Source organism: Elephantulus edwardii, unplaced genomic scaffold (genome assembly GCF_000299155.1).
Source record: "Elephantulus edwardii isolate Elephantulus edwardi_28Jun2011 unplaced genomic scaffold, EleEdw1.0 scaffold00231, whole genome shotgun sequence".
Classification (NCBI taxonomy): Eukaryota; Metazoa; Chordata; class Mammalia; order Macroscelidea; family Macroscelididae; genus Elephantulus; species Elephantulus edwardii.
The window spans coordinates 413,782-431,332 of record NW_006399981.1 but is presented as its reverse complement, the minus strand read 5'-3'; the positions used below and the strand labels follow the sequence as shown (position 1 = coordinate 431,332).

At 43.4% G+C, this 17,551-nt stretch overlaps 1 protein-coding gene across 1 annotated transcript in view; it reads left to right on the top strand.

Annotated features, from left to right (window-relative positions):
- The window catches only part of PLXNC1 (plexin C1), a 255,007-nt gene that overhangs the window by 150,009 nt on the left and 87,447 nt on the right, over positions 1-17,551 (top strand). The window contains exons 13-16 of the mRNA XM_006898490.1: positions 3,592-3,679; positions 9,236-9,439; positions 9,560-9,745; positions 13,909-14,011. Coding sequence (XP_006898552.1) covers positions 3,592-3,679; positions 9,236-9,439; positions 9,560-9,745; positions 13,909-14,011 — 581 coding nt within the window. The remainder of the gene's footprint in view (positions 1-3,591; positions 3,680-9,235; positions 9,440-9,559; positions 9,746-13,908; positions 14,012-17,551) is intronic.

Genomic DNA, 17,551 nt, shown 5'->3' with positions numbered 1-17,551 from the left:
TTCTCCTCAAATAATTCCTCTTAGGATTTCTTTCTAGGAAGGATCATACAGACCAACAAAGTGGGCGGCTTCCCGTTGTCACAGTGAAAACTATAAACACATCCTGTTTTCTTCTTGCCATGGCTGCCAGGAAACTCAAAGCTAAAATGTTTGTTTAATTGAAGGAACTATTTTCAGCCTAGATTTCTGGTACACATATACAATTCTCTTCTTCAATCAAAAGTAATATTTAAAGGATGCTCCCTTTATGAGGGATAAACATTCCAAAATAAACTCTTTCAGATGAATTCAACATATTAGGAAAAATAAATAGCCCTATTGTTGAATTGGAGTCTCTCCTCTGATATTGAAATATAATCCTAAAGGTATTTTCTTCACTTTACCACGTCTGAAGCTCAATTTGAAAATCCTCTCAGGAAGCTCTGGTAGCTTAGTGGTAAGGAGTTACACTGCCAGCCCAAAATACTTTCTAGGTGAAATGACAGATAAACTTTATGATTTTTTAATAAAATCTCAGTATTTTTATTTTAGATTAAGGCATTAGTCATTAGGGAAATGCACACCACAGTGAGACGCTTCACACCCAGTGATCACCATGATTTACACATGTGATGGCATCATGATCCAGCTATTATGAAAAGAATGAATGCATGAGGGAATGAATGAATGGATGCAAAATCACAAGGTTGTTGAAAATGTAGAGAAATTGCAACACTCATCCTCGCTGGTGTGAACCTGAAATGATACAGCCACTGTGGAAAGCAGTTGGGCAGATCCTTGAAAAGTTAAGCAAAATTACCAAATAATCCAGCAGTTCCACTCCTAGGTCTGTACCCAAAGGATGGAAAGCAAAGACGCAGATACTTACATACCAGTGTCCATAGCAGCATTATTCACAGCATTCAAAAGGTCGAGACACTGAGGTGCCAATCAAGAGATGAATGGTTCAACAAAATGTGGTTGACAGATACAATAGCACATCATTCAGCCATACAGGAAATTCTGTTTTGACCTATATGACCACAAACCCTCTTGGCACCAGCAGTCAGGAAAACTGAATTGGGAAAATCTGCTGTCAGGGACCTCTCTCCAGAGTGCGGGAGAACAATGATGTCAGTCTAGGTTCTAAAGTGCCCCTGACTCAGGCCATGGTCTTCACAATTACTTGCTATACAAAAGTTGGGAAATGACTAAGGACAACAGAAGAAGAATCAATGAGAACGATCTGGTGTGAAAAACAATGCATATGAACTTTGTAAGTAAACCAGTATAAAATGAAAATTTTAAGAAAAAGCTAAAAAGAAAGAAGAAGAATCAATAAATCAATGATTTTTTTTATTTGTGGTGCTGGAGAAGAGTATCAAACATATAATGAACTGTCAAGAGAATAACAGGTCTATCCAAAAGAGAATGAAACCAAGTTTCTCCTTGGAGGCAAGAATTTTGAAGTTCCATCTCTCAACTTTGGGCATGTGGCCAGGAAGGACCAGTCCTTAGTGAAGGACATCATATTTGGAAGGACGGAGGGACAGCACAATAAAGGAATATGCTGGATGAGATGGATTGACACAGTAACTGGAGTAATGTGCGTAGGTGTGTCGGAGGCAATGAGATTGGCTCAGGATAGAGCAGGGTTCAGGGCTATTGTGCATAGGATCGCTGTGAGTTGCAGGTGACTTGACAGCACATAACAACAACAACAACCACCAACAACATGAGGGAGCTCTATGGTGCAGCCTGTAAGGAACTGCTTTGCTAAAGCACTGTGACGTCTTTCTTGTGGTTTGAATCTCCCAGCCCCTCTCTGGAAGAAAGATGAGCAGTCGCTTCCAGTGCTATGTACAGCCTCTGAAAATCTGGATGGTCAGCTCTGCGTCGACAGCAGTGAGCTGAGCAGAGCTGAGCTGGTCACACAGATGAATCTTGATAACATGCGAAGCAAATTAAGCCACACGCAGAAGGACAGATGCCAAATGATCCCACTTATATGAAGTATTTAGAATAGGCCAATGTGTAGACCCTAAAGCTTATTAGCAGTTACCAGAGGTTTCATAGATGAAAGAATTGAGAGTTACTGGAATGAAAAAGAAAATATTAATGGAGAAATGGCAGATGGAAAATTGAATTTCAAAAGTAAGGCTTTAACAGGACACTTTCCTGTGACTGAATCCCTTCCTGTAAAAGCAAACCCTGATGCAGCACTTAGCACATGTCAGATGTGTTACCTCAATGAGCCTGACTAATCCTCACAATAAACCTCACTGCTATACTGTCACAAGCCCCTTTTACAGAGGAAGAAACTGAGGCTTGGGCAAAGGAAAAATTTGCCTGGACAATCTGGCTTACAGTTTGTGCTGTTAGCCATGCCGAGGTCTGCTTCCACTTTACTGACTTGTAGGGGACTGTGGTGGCTGAGGCCATAAGGAGATACGCTGCTGGCCCAAAGGCAATATACTTTTCCAGCAGTTCAAATCCACCAGCAGCTCTGTAGGAGAAAGATGCATACTCTCCCCCGCTATGATTTACAGCCTCTAAAAACCATCAGGAGGGGCATCTGTGTTAAGTTCTGATTCAGCACCAATGAGTCTTGAGGACTGGCCTGGTTTTGGTGACCATCTGAGTCTGTGACTCAGTCACTCCCAGGCTGTCGTACATAGAACATGACTGTTTCTCTGTGGTCCGGCCATCAGAAGAGCAAGCTTGGCTAGGCTTTCCAGGAATGGCGACAAGTTGGAATGGCGCCATCCTTTCCTCCTTGTGTCCGGAGGTACTTATTTGCCAGGCTTCAGGGCTCAGGGTCTTCCCTGTGCCCTACACAAATTGACCTGCTCACACCCACCTCCGCTCTTGTCATCCAGGGCTCAGCCAGCTGACAGAGCTGACAGATTCAGGCTCCTGTCTCCTGGAATGAGTGTCTGGTGACCTACATGAATTGGGCTGTGAGGGCAGCCAGCGCTGCGGACAGCTGTTGGTTTTACATCTAATGACCCCTTTGCTTATGCCTTATTATGCACCAGGAACACGTGCAGGCCTTTGGCTTGGCTTAGGAGAGAAAGAACATAGCTTCCACATATGTAGTTTACCAGACAGAGATTTTTAATATCATTCACAATTTTACCTTTTCCAAAGTATCCCCTGTCTCCCTAAATAAAATATAATTGGTAGGTTGGGAGTTGGATTTTGAAACCTATTAGATTGAAGACTCTTCTTATGGATTAAGCAGCAATCAAACAAAATTCTGTTTAGTGAAACCTTTCAAGGTACAGCTGATGATCTGATTGTATGTAGCAATATGATACAACAAAAATTCACATGCTCGAAAAGAATCTGGGCATTTTCGTAAAATTGAAATAGGATCTGACTTGAATTTTTATATTTATGCTTCTTGAAAGCCATGAATTTGTGACCAGTATCTTTAGAAAGCTCCTAAAATTATCCTGCATTTGAAATTAAAATCCCTTATTTTGTTCTCAAATGCAACTGAGTCTAATATTAAATGTGAATAAATTGATAGCTTTGTTCACACATATGCAAAAGTGCCTGTGTGTTTACTGTGAAACTCTCATTGTTGCCTTTTTTTTTTTCTTACAGTGGTGGTCAGAACATCACCATAATGGGCAGAAACTTTGATGTAGTCGACAACTTAATCATTTCACATGAATTAAAAGGAAGTATCAATGTAAGTCTTCAGCTCCTTCATAATAATAGTCATTTACAAGGATGATTGTGGTTTCATCACATTAAAGTGTGTGTGGGACTATCTTTTATTTATATGCCTTCACTGTGAGCATTTACCTGTTGCATGCGCCATCATGCAATGTGCTATTATGGGAACACTTCCTCCTTTCCTCTTGTTGAGAAATGACAGTTGTGCATAGAAAGGAAGAGGAATGAAATTGGTATAAAAAGACTTGCCTTTTTATTTTTTCCTTGTGCAATGTGTGACGAGTCACTTTAATGAGACAGTGTTTATCAGTATGTGTGACGCTGCTTTGTGATGGCTGAAGGCAGTGGTGAAGCAGATCAGCCTTTCTGTGAAGAGGAGGTGGTGATGTGCCCATTTCAAGAGAGCTCATGTTCAGAGAGTGTATGTGACTTGCTGAAAGGCCCAGAAGTCATTTCTGCCCTTTTCTTTTCCTTAGCATTGTCACTTTAGCCTTATCGATCCCTTCTGATTTCATTTCTCTGACCTTTCATCTTCTTCCTAAAGGAGCAATCACAGGATGTGTTTGGGGGCGCATCCCTCACCTCATTCTCACCTCACAATATCATCTCAGTGGGACCTCCTCTCCTCACACACTCAGGGACGTCTAGCTCAAAACTCCTGCGGCAGGAGCTCAAGGGAAAAGAAGGCAAACACTAGGGGCACCGAGCATGCTTCTAAGCTCTTCTTGAACGTTCTTGCTTTTCTCCTCCATCCTGATAAGACATGGAGAAGTGGCCTCTGGGGCCCAGTCAGATCTTCCTATGAAGGCTGGCAGACCTGAGGGCAGCTGAAGACGTGGCTCCTGCTTGGAACCAGTCTGGATCCAGGATCTAGAAACAGCACACACACACACACACACACCAGTACATCATCATTATAGCCTGTCCCACAAACGTCTGCCTACCGATGCACTTCAGCCCAGCTTTGGCCTCCCAGTGCCGCTGACAGCAGCCATGTCTGCCTGATGTGAACACATGCAGCTCAGTGATTTGCAGACTGGTGCTGACCAGAGGCACTGCCTGTGTTTGTTGTTGGATTTTCTCTTCATCTGCAGTGCTGTTCCCAGATCAATGTCATCGAGTAGAATTTATTGAACACCTACTATGGGCAAAACAGTCTGCTGGATGCTGAATCAAAAGATAAACAAGGGAGTCACAGTCTTCACAGAGGGAGATGGCATGTCTGCATTGGGGTTAATAGTTGGGGGCCCAGCTTGGTATCACAGGGATGTTGTCAAGTTCAGATGTTCTGTTCTCTTCCAACTCAAAGCTTGAAGAAAACGCTATGGACGCTATGGGTTCCCACATGGGAGAGATATTAAATATAGATGAAAAGTGATTGAGTGGTAAAGTTCTCTCCTTCGATGTGGTCAGCCAGGTTCCATTTCCAGCCCTTCAATCTCATGCACAACCACCTCTAGTCTATCTGTGGAGACTGGCATTTCACTATAATGCTGAGAAGTTTTCAGACTGACAGACTAGGAAGCAAGACCTGGAAATCTACTTCCATAAAAAAGCCAATGAAACCCCTAGAAACACAGTGGTCCAATCCCAGTGTGCGTGAGATTGCCGGGAGCTAAGGGGTAACTTGATGCAGCTAACAACAGTGACAGCAGCTGTGGACAAGAAGGGTAGGATTTAAACAGGTTGAAGCAGGGAGGCAACTTGAGGGACAAAGGATAGATCCTCACAGATTGTAAGGGGAATATCTGTCAGTTTTATTCAACTATAACTTAGAAGATACATCAGGAATGAATAGGAAGGATGGTTTGACAGCTGTGTTAGGACCACGTACGAGAGCTCTGCCCATCATTCTATAGGCAGTGGAGAGCCACTGAGAGTCTGTGAGCAGGAGGTGACATGTTGTTGTTGTTTGGTGCCAGTGAGTCAACTATGACTCATAGCAACCCTATGAGCAATAGATTGGAAACCTGCCCTATCCTGTGCCATCTTTACCCTCTCCAAAACACTTCTTGTTATGTGCCATTGAGTGAAGTACAACTCATAGCAACCCTCTGAACAATAGATCTCAACCCTGTCCTAGTCCACATCATCCTCATCATCTCCGACATATTTGAGCTCACTGCTGCAGTCACATCATTGTCAATCCATCTCATTGAGGGTCTTCCTTTCCTTCATTGACTCTTCACCTTTCAAAGAATGATATCCCTTTCCAAGGAATAACCATTCCTAACCACCCCATTATTATAGTCACTGTGTCAGTCCATCTCACTGAAGGTTTTCCTCTCGTATGCTTACCCCTCCACCTTTCCAAGCATGATGTCCTTCTTCAAGGATTAGCTTCTCCTAACAACACGTGCAAAGAATGTGAGACACAGCTTTACCATCCTTGCTTCCAAAGGGCACTCTAGTTTCACTTTCTCTAAGATAGCCCAGTTGGTTCTTCTTGTTGGCCATGTTGTTGTTGTTGTTGTTGTTAAGTGTTATTGTGTTGTAGATGACTCATAGCGACCCTATAAACGAAAGACCTGAGCACTGTTCAGAGAGTTTCTGGAGGCAAGCCATTTCGGAAGTGGATGCCACTCCTGCTTCCAGGCTTGTTTTAATCAGGGAGCTCCAGCAAACACTGTCCACCATGGGTAACCATTATCACATTTGGCACATCACTGTCACAGTGTTTAGCTTTACAGCAATCACGAGTTACCTCTACAGCAATACACAGACTAGTGCTATACCACGTAGAAGAATGTTTGACAAAAAAAACCAAACCACTTTAAAACAGGCTTGAGAGCTACAGATTAAAATCACCCACCTTGGGCTTGGTAGCATAACTTTCTCTAACACCACAACTCAAAGACATTGATTCTCCTGTCATTCTTAGCCGTTGTCCTACTTTCAGATGCATAGAAGATAATGACTTGGATCAGGTGCCCCCTAGTCTTTAAGCTGATTTCATTGCTCTTTAATATTCTGAAAGTGGCATAGGATATATATACTTTGTGATTATTGTTCTGGCAGTTGGGAATAGGATGGTTTGAAGAGGCAGTAACTCCAAAAAGCTTGAGGTGGGAGGTGCAACTAATATGCTAATGCAGATAGTCAGATGTGCATGAGATACACAGGGCACCTGGGCTGTAGTGGCTGCCAGGTGGTTGGTGGGAGTGGAGGTCTCGAGTGCTGGCTAAGGAGATGCTTAAGCTAAAAGTGATTGATTGGATCATTTTTCTAAGTTTTATCATTGAAGGGACGTGCCTAGGACGGAATCTGGCAGAACTGCTTTCTTTTAAATGGTGAGAGAAAAGAAAATGATCCAAGAAGTGGCTTGGAAACTAGAGAAAAAGAGCATTTCAGATGGTGGGAGGTGGTCACTAATATAAAGGATAATGAGATCGGGGTGATCCTGCCACAGGTAATGTTTGTAGAAGGCAGTGTCAATAAAACGTCAGCCTGCCGGGGTTCCGGAAGGAGAGGCTGCCAGGATAGCAGAGGCCATGGGGGTAGTGATTTCCAACATTTTTATTAGACAAGATAGATTGGTACAGTGAATGCAACACTGGATTTGAGCATGGCAGAGAGATTGTGAGGATGGCATAGGACTGGGCAAGATTTCCATCTGTTGTTTACAAGGGTCTCAGTGAATCATGGTTGACTTAACAGCATCTAATGATGACAACATCGTATTGACAGAAATGTGAACTAAACATCTAAGAATCCCTGGTGGTACAGTTACTGTGTTCAACTTCTAAATTAAAGATTGGGGGTTCAGTTTCACCCAGAGGCGAGCCAGTAAGAAAGCCTAACAAAAAATAATTTATTAAAACTCTGGAGAGCACTGATCTACTTGGCTTGCATTGGGTCACCATGATTCTGGGTTAATTCTGTGGTAATTGTGGAGACAAGTGTTTCCTTGGAGTCCACACAGAGCCTGTAGTATCCAATTTCCCCACATAACACCTCTTCCTACCATCTTTTTTTTTTTAAAGATCTCCAGTATTGAGGAGAAAGAAAAGAAGAAAAAAAAAAGATGAAAAGTTCTCTCAATAGAAAACATTTCTTTGCATGAATTTTGGTTGTAATTGTCTCCCCTAGCTCTGCGTATACACATGCAGATGGCAACGTGCACGTTGTTTGATGTTTCCTGTGGTTTTAATAAACTGTAAAGTGGACCACACTTTGTGCATTGTTTCCAGTCTTTAGATTCTTCACTTCAGCCCTGGGGATCACATTGTCCCTTTCACTTTTGTTTTCTCCCCTTGAGAAGCCCTTTGCCCCTTGTGGTCAGGGACTTCCGCTAAAACCCTGCAGGAGGTTCTTCAGTGAAGAGGCTTCACCAACAACAAGCAGGTCCAGGGGTTGCTCTGCTGAGCCTCCCCTCCCCTTCTAGGAGTGTCCCTGGATCCAGCTTGCTAGCTCAAAAGATACACAGAATGTTTTACGCAAAGTCTCCTTTCCCTACTCTCCTTCTTCATGGCCTATTTCCTGTTGCTCAGTCTTCTTACTGCTTTGTTTATTGCTAAGGTTGATCTTTATATCAACAGAATATTGTTCTCTTATGTCAACAGGAGCTCTGGTGGTCTAGTGGTAAGCAGTTGCCTCGCCATCCTACAGGCATGTGGTTCAAATCCACCAGCAGCTCCACTGGAGAACGAAGGGCAGTCTTTCCCCACGTGCTTTCCTGCTTCCGAAAACCCATTGGACAGTCATCTGTGCTCCATAGGGCACAAAAATAACACCCATATCAGGAGTTCTGGTGGCACAGGCCTTCGAGAGTTGTGCTACTCACTCAGAGTCCCTGCTTCTGTGGTAGTTTGAACCCACCAGTGGCTCTGAGGGCAAAAGCTGAGCAGCCTCTTCTTGGGCAATTTACAGTCTCAGAAACCCAATGGAGGGTCAGCTAGGAGTTGAATCCAACTCAACAGCAAGGAGTTTGGAGCGATCATATCAATAACTGTATTGACTGGCTCTTGTGGTCTAGGAGTAAGGATTGCACTGCCAACCCCAAAGTAGGCGATTCAAATCTGCCAGCTGCTTGCTCTGAGGGAGGCAGATGGGCATTCTCTTTCTATACAATCTACAGCTTCTGAAAACCAGTTAGAAGGCCAGCTGTGAGTCAGTTCAGATCCGATGGCATTTAAAACCAGTAAGCTTTGATTAAGCTTTTGATTTGCTTACTGTGCGCCAGACACTTGCTAAGCACCTTTCCACATAAAGTCTCATTTATTCAGCCCTCACAACCCTGAGAGGTAAGGTAGCATCGCCCTTCCCATTTTGCAAATGAGAAACCCCACAGTTACTGTTATTTATTGTTGAATTGGAACTGACTCATAGTTGACCCTCCAGTGGGTTTTCAGAGGCAGTTAAAGCAAGTGGGAGGAGATTGCCCATCTTTCTCCCAAGGAGCATGGGGGATTTGAATCACGTACCTTTGGATTACCAGCACAACTCCTTACCATTAGGCCACCAGAACTCTCCACAGAGGAGTTAAATGGTTCAGATCATTAAGTGTTTAAATCACAAAGTTAGCATTCCCTCATGAAGTTTTATAATTACTCTCTATTTTCTTTTCCAGATATCTGAATATTGTATTGCAACTCACTGCAGGTTTTTAGCTCCAAATTTAAAGAGCTCGAAAATGCGCACAAATGTCACTGTGAAGTTAAGAGTGCAGGATACCTACCTGGACTGTGGCATCTTGCAGTACCTGGAAGACCCAAAGTTTACCGGATATCGGGTGGAATCTGAGGTGGACACGGAACTGGAAGTGAAAATCCAAGTATGTTTCTTTTTTTTTTTCTCGGTGGCCTGTGCCCTCCCTCAACAAGGCAAGGTGTGCTTATGCAAGTGTGTCTCCATGTGTGCCCTGATTACTTCATCTTCGTTTTGTTCTTCACAGAAAGAAAATGATAACTTCAACATTTCCAAGAGAGACATCGAAATTACTCTCTTCCATGGGGAAAATGAGCAATTAAACTGCAGCTTTGAAAACATTACTAGAAATCAAGATCTCACCACCATCCTTTGCAAAATTAAAGGCATCACTGCAGCAAACAGCATCGCCACCTCCTCCAAGAAAGTCCTAGTAAGTCCCCTGGTGGGTCCGCCTGTTATTTTCACCTGAGGCAGCCAAACAAAAAGTCAGAACGGAATCTTTCATGAACCTTAAGCTCTTCTCTTTAAATAGAAGATAAATGAAACTGGTACTGCAAGCCCAAGCATAATTCCTTCAAAATTGCAGGCAGAATCCAACCATGTGCCTGTTCGAATGTCAAAGCGTTGAGCACACCATTGTTTATAATACTAATGAGTCTTGATAGCTTTTGTTCCACTTGTATATTTAGACTGAAGCATCTGCAAGCAGAATCTCAGGACCCATTGAAGAATGAGCTGTCATCCTTTTACCCAAATGCAGAGGTGGCACATCTTAGCAGAGACCCAGGCTGGGGGCCCCCACTTGGTGCATCCCACAAATGCTACTGTGAGGGGAGCCCAAATAATCTAGGGGTCATGGGCTGCTTGCACACCATGAAGTCATTCCTGCTATGATTAATCTCTTCACAGGAACATTTGAGGAACCCATCACAATTATATTTATGTCTCACAATAAAGATGTGAGACCGTAGGGAAGGGAGACTTATTAGAAGTCACCCTTTATAGTGTTCACGCCGTATGAGGCTCCATGCAGTCTATACTGAAAAAAAGCTTTATGATTTGTGGTTATAAATAATTGTTAAAGGACGTACACACAACAGACTAGTGTTTGTGTCCTAGCTTTGCTGTTTGACATCTGTATGACCTTAGATAAGTCCTTTGTTCTTGCCACGTTTCTTTTTCTCTGTGGTAAAGGGGATCATAATAAGTGTAAAATTATTTAGCAACAATTAGATGAAAAAGTCCAACCACCTTTCAAGTTCATTGAAAAGAACTATCTTCTTCATTCATTGAATAGTTCTTGAGCACCTATAGTGGGATGAGAACACAGCACAGAAAAAAATCAGACAGGAATGTTTGCCTTTAAAGAGATACATACTAAAGCAAATAACCTTTGGAAAGTTGTTATTGTTATTAGTTGCCACAGAGTTGCCTTTGATTCAAGGTGCTCCCACATGGAACAGAACAAAATGTTGCCTTGTCCTGCAACTTATGCATCATTGCATCCATTACAGTGGCCATTCTGTATTTTCAGGGTCTTCCAAATGAGAAAGTTCATCTTCCAGCAATGTGTAAGCCAGTGTTCTGTTGTGATCCATAGCATTCACATTGGCTAATTTTCAAAAGTGGATTTTCAGATCTTTCTTCCTAGTCTGTCTTAGTCTACAAGCTGTGCTGAGACCTGCCCACCTGCTGGCATTCCAAGTGCCCGTAGCCTATTTCCAGCATCACGTTGTTATCGGGTGCTAACCAGTGCCATAGCCACATCACAGAATGAACTGAAAGATGGGTGGTAGGAAAACATTTTCAAATGGTGATTATTGTTGTGGAGGAAAAGAAAGTAGGGAGGAGAATAAGAGCCTCGCTGCATCATTGCTGGTTTTACGGTGGCAGGGAGCAAGGGCTTTCTTGTGAAGATGACATGAAAGACTTCAAGGAGGCGAAGGAACAGCTGTGGGCTATCTGGAGTTGTGTTCCAGGAAGTAGGTTGCAAAGATCTTGACTCAGGAGTATACCCACTCAGGTTTGGAGGCCAGCGTGGACACAGTGGCATGAATAAGGGGAGAGTATTCAGAAGTTAAGAGTGAAGAATATGATATATGATTGGGTATTATGGTCATGACAAGAGCCCAGAATGAAGGCTGCATAGTGGAGTACTCAGGAGAGGGGAGGATTGTACACCAATCAAAGAATTTTACTTTTCAAAGAGAAGAGTGAACTGGGGGAGAGGGGTAGGCAGGGAGAAAAATGCAATAGTGAATGAATGAAAATCCAAAGTCTCTGTAAACATTCATTAAAGTTAATAATATATATAGATAGAGATAGAGATAGATATTGTTGTTGTTGTTTAATGCCGTCGAGTCGTAGACAGCTCATAGCGACCCTATGAATGAACAGCCAGAGCACTGTTCGTACATAGAATTTCTGGAGGCAAGCCATTTCGGAAGTGGATGCCGCTCCTGCTTCCAGGCTTGATTTAGTAGGGAAGCTCCAGCCAACACTGCCCACCATGGGTGCCCATTACCACAATTGACACATCACTGTCACAGGCTTCAGCATCACAGCAACCACGAGTTACCTCTGTACAGCAACGCACAGACCAGTGCTATACCACCTAGAAGAAAATATATATATATATATATGAAAAAAGTGAAGACTATGGCTGGGAAAGTCAGAGGTCAGAGATCTTTACTGCCTGTGGGCTGTTGAAAGGTGCTGGCTTTGCTCTGTGAGCTGCAAAACCATTGCAGGTTTTCAGGCAGAGGGGGTCGAGAGCTGACTGGTTATTACTGTCAGAGTGGATTTTAACTCATAACAACCCCATAAGAGTAGAACTGCCCACGGAGTTTTTTAAGCTATCAGCTTAATAGAAGGGAGCTCTGCTGGCCTAGTGGCAAGAAGTTGTGCTGCAATCCCGAAGGCACACAGTTCGAGGCCTCCAGCTGCTCCGTGGGAGAAGGATGGGCAGTCTCCTTCCGTGCGAATAACTGCCTCTGGAAACCAGCTGGAGAGTCAGCAATGGGTCACTTCCGCCTCTATGGTACACAACAACTACAACAACAAGCTTTATAGATAAGGAGCCCTGATGGTGCCGTGGTTAAGGCATTCTGTTGCCAACAGAAGTCTCTGTTGGGCGAATGACATGGTAATCCACCTCTGTAAAGAGCTCAGCCTTGGACACACTATGGGAACGGTCTGCTCTGTCCTCCATGGCTGCCCTGAGTCAGAATTGGCTGGAAGGCAGTGAGTTCATGTTTGGGGTCGTAAAGGAAAGATGACCATATGCTCTATAGTCTTGCCTTTGAGTTTTCATCTAAGAACGTATGAGTTTCATTTCCCCGTGTAGATCTTTAGCCAATCTTCCCTTTAGTTTCTGTGTTTGATGTGAACATGGAATCTGTTTCATTATTTCTGCTGGTGTGTTCCATGCACCTTCCAGTTACTAGCTGGGAGCTTAACTGTTGCTGCACTCAGGCTCTTAATGAACATTAAAACTCCGAAAGGGTTAAGTGAAAGAATGCATTCTGTCTGCATAATAGTCTTGGGAGGCAGACACTGTCAGGCTCTCATTGTAGAGATGAGGAGCACGAGGACTGGAGGGCCAAGAAATGGACTCCGTATGTTCAGGCAGTGAGGAGAGCACGTGGCACATTTGGGAATTAGGGTCTGGCTGTCTCAGTCCTTGTCTGCCTTCCAGCCACTTGGCTGACACGGGTCCACAGGGGCAGCCATGGCTGCAAGGATTCATCTTAACACTTGTGTGCACATCAGTGAAAAAAAAAAACTCAATAGAGGAGTTTCCTCTTTACCAGTCTTAGGGAATTATAGAACCAAAAATATACTAAAGCTACAAGAAGCCATTAGGAATCACCTAGTCTGTGTTACTAAAGTGGCTTGTACTACAGAATGCTTTGTTCAGAATAGACCTTCTAAAGAAGTTTGAGCTGTAGAGGGAGAGCTTCCACGAACAGATTAACCAGTTGTCACCAAGTCAGCTCCAACTCATCGTGGCCCATGTGTGTAAGAATAGAACTGTGTGCTCCACTGAGTTGGAGATCATTGGTTATCATCGCCTGAGGGATATCATTGCTCAAGTCAGAAGAATTTTGGCTGAAAGTAAAGAATACCAGAAGAATGTCTATTTATGCTTTATTGACTATGCATAGGCATTTGACTATGTGGTTCATAACAAGTTATGGCTAACATTGAGAAGAATGGGAATCCCAAGAACTTATTGATGCTCATGTGAAACGTATGTCTAGACCAAGAGTCTGTTGTGGAAGCAGAGCAAGGGAACGCTACTGTTGAGTCTGTATGCTGAGCAAATTATTCAAGAAGCTGGACTCTATGAAGAGGAATGTGACACCAAGCTGGGAGGAAGACCCACATGATTTACTGTCTCTGAAACCCCAGTTCTGACTCTATAGTACCCAGTAACAATATAGGTCTAGACCAGCACACCTTAATTACACATGAGGAAAATAAGGTGTGGCGAGTATCGTCGATAACACAGCTAATCCGCTCAGGGGAGAATAATGTGTGTAAATATGGAATCTGACACGATTGGGTCTTACCTCACTCTTCTCCCCTTAGGTCAGACTGGGCAACCTGGAGCTCTTTGTTGAGCAAGAATCTGTGCCTTCAACTTGGTATTTTCTGATTGTGCTTCCCGTCTTGCTCGTGATTGTCATTTTTGGTAAGTGCCCTGTTTAATTTTGTCAGAGAAATTATTCCCCGGGGCCTCGCGTCAGGCAGGTCGGCTTTCCACTTTCAGGAGCTGTTTGCTTCAATTAAGTATTAATGGATGAAAACTAAAATCAAAACGTGGGGAATGGAATAATGGGTCTATGTTGGAAGCTTTCTAAATATTTCTAGGGTTAAAGGAAAGGCTGGATTAGACAAGATGGTGTTGCCATTGGAGAAAGGGAATCCATTTTTCATTTGTTTGTCTTTGAATGGCGATGATAAATATCCAGCTTATATTATTCCCTCTGGGTGTTTGGACACACGGGACTTGGTTGTCTCATCCTGGCTCCTTACCTGCCAAGCACCCCACCCCGGCCCTGCTTTTTCTGGCAGGTGTATTCTTTAGAAGTATGTCCTGAACCATCCATAAAAAAAAACAAACCCAGAAGCATTTCAAGGCTCATTCTAACACAAGGTCCCACTGTGGCCTGCCCGCTGACACAATCTGGCCAACTGGTGTGTTTTTTTGGCCTAGATAGTGTTTTTAAAAGACACAGAAGTAAACAGGCAACATTTAAAAATTGCATGACTTCACATTTTTAAAATCTCTTGAAAACGAGTTCTGACAGCATTGGAACCCAGCTTTTTCCATAGCATCAGTGTGCTGGATTGAGGAGCAACCAGTCCTTTGAGATAGATCATGTGCTCACTGAGTTTTCTCCAGTCTTCACCACTCCCTATTGTCTCCATCTGGGCCTCTCAACTCAATTATGTACCGAGTCCCTATAGGGAGCTCTGGTGGCCTAGCAGGTAAGGAATTGCACTGTCAACCTAAAGACAGGTCGTTGGAAACCATCAGTTGTGCTATGGGAGAAAGATAGACCATCTCCTTCTGTGTGGTTTTCAGCCTCTGAAATCTTACTGGAAGGTCAGCTATGAGCTGGTTTCCAACAACAACAGTAAGTTTTCATAGCCATCTATCATCTCTCTTCCTTAGCGTCTTTTGATTTTAAGTCTGTTTTCTCTCATCCTTCTTAGGAAAAAAATGGACCTCTTTACCATCAACTCATGTAGCATTTTATCTCTCTTGATGTAACACAGCTTCTGCCTTTATAGTGTTAGAGAATAATCAAGGCAGTTCCTAATGTAACATTCACTTCCTCCCTCCCTCATCCATCCATCCACTTTGTGTTTATTGAGCACCTGCTATGGCTCTGACAGCCGTGAGCCTCGAGGTGAAAAAGGTGAATTAAAGTTTTAGATAGTTCACAGTCCAGTGAAGATGAGATTTATGTGTATGATTACCGTACCTAATGAAATGGATTCATTCTGCAGAGGCCCTATTTTGCCCTGTTGGTTATTATTTTAGGTATTTGTCCATTCTGTGCCCAAGTTATCCTGTCTTCTGTTTGAAATATAAAACTGGACTTGATATATAGCTATCTATCTATCTATCTATCTATCTATCTATCTATCTATCTATCTCTGTCACATGCTCTCTCTCTCCCTTTGTTTATCTCTATATACCACTTACTCACTCATTAATGCCAAGTTGGAACTGACTCATAGCTGACCCTCCAGCAGATTTCAGAGAGTGCAAATTGCTTAAGAGATTGCCCATCTTTCTCACAGACCAGATAGTGGATTTGAACCACCAGCTTTTGAGTTGGCAGTGCACTTCCTTACCCACTAGGAAACCAAGGGTATCCATCCTATCCTATCTATCTATCTATCTATCTATCTATCTATCTATCTATCTACCTATCATCTACCTATCCATTCATCCATCTATCTATCTGTCTATGGATGTATATTAAGTCCTTGTTGTTGTTGTTAAGTGCTGTCGAGTTGTCTGCAACTCATAGCGACCCTATGTACAAAGAGCCCTAAATGCTGCTCTATCCTAGCTGATGGTGATCTGCTAATTTAAGTACTCGCTGATGTGGCTTAGTGGTAAGGAGTTGTGCTGCCAACACAAAGCACACTGAATTCAGCAGCTGCTCTGTGGGAGAAAGATGAGCAGTCTGTTCCTGTACAATTTACTGCCTCTTAAAATCCACTGGAGGGTCAGCTATGAGGTGGTTCTCACTAGAAGTGACAAAACAACAAGCCTATCTTTGAGTTCCAGGATTATCTGTAAACTCTGACTTGTGAGCTCTTTTAAGATCCAGCTGATTTTAAACAGTATCATATATAGGAGCTCCTCCTTAGAGCCAGCCCTGCTCTGTGACTTAGCAGAAGCCCGATCTTTTCCTGAGACCCCCATGACTTGACTAGGGGATGCTGTTTATGTTCTTCAAGGTGCAACAGGACTAAATTTGACACCTTGCTTTTGACTTCATTTATACCTGCCAAGCCCTTTAAAATTCTCGTCTCCTTCTTCCAGCCATGCCAGGGCTGCATGTGTCATTGTCAGATTGAGTAAGTGTGCTCTCAAGTCCATCAATCACATCTTTAATGTAAACACCAAACACATCTGGTCGAGCCTGCCACCTGCAAACCATCTCCACCGTGGCCTCGCTGCAGACTGTTGTCAGGAAAAGCTCACTGCTTCTAGACTGTGGCCTCTTAGTGCCCTTTGCATGCGGTCAGCACTGTTCAAAGTGCAGCCTGAGAAATAGTTGTTCTAATAGATACTGCTGAGAAAAGAGGTTCTGAGGTTCACGGGGTTTGGAAATCACGGCGGCTCCACCCTCTCCTGGAGGTGCACAGCGTGTGTTATGGTTAGTGCTGTTGACCATGTCAGGTGGTCCAGTGAAGAACCTTAATAACCAGTGCTGGTCAGATCAGCTATAATTCATGGTGATCTGTGTGTGTCAGAATAACACTGTGTTCCCCAGGGTTTCTGATGACTGGTTTATCTGAGGTAATCCATCAGGCTTGTCTCATTGAACCTGAAACTCCAACCTCTTGGTCAGCCATCAATCAAGCATGGTTCACACCCTCCATCTAGGGATTACACCGGTGAACTGCTTCCTTGAGCATTACTTACGAAGTTGCCTCACTGGCGAAGAGTGAATGCATTCTGCTGTGAACTAAAAAGGTCAGCAGTTGGGACTCACCAGCTGTCCCAGCAGAGACAGATAGCAGTCAGCTCCTGAAGGATCTGCAGCCCCCGTGGGGCAGCTCTGCCCTGTCCTGCAGGATCACTCTGGGTCAGGATCTAGGTGGAGGCAGCAGGTCTGTTTGATTTGGTTTAACACCATTCACAACAACTGGTAGCAGAGCTTTTTTTATCAGATGCTTACTGCTATCAAGTCGATTCTGATTCCTACCCACCCTTCCTGGGTTTCCAAGGCTGTACACCTTCATAGCAAGAGGTTGCTTCTCCCTGGGAGGAGCTGGAGGATTCAAACCACTGACTTTTAGATTAGCAGAACACCACGTAATGAACTATACTACCAGACCTCTCATTTCCCCCAATAAATCCTATTAAAATCTCCCAGGAGAAATCGTCTAGATTAGCCATCACTGCGTGTTTATTCTTTCCAACACACTGTTTTAAATGCTTTCTACAGGTTGCTTCTTTTTTAATTTTTTTTATTTTATT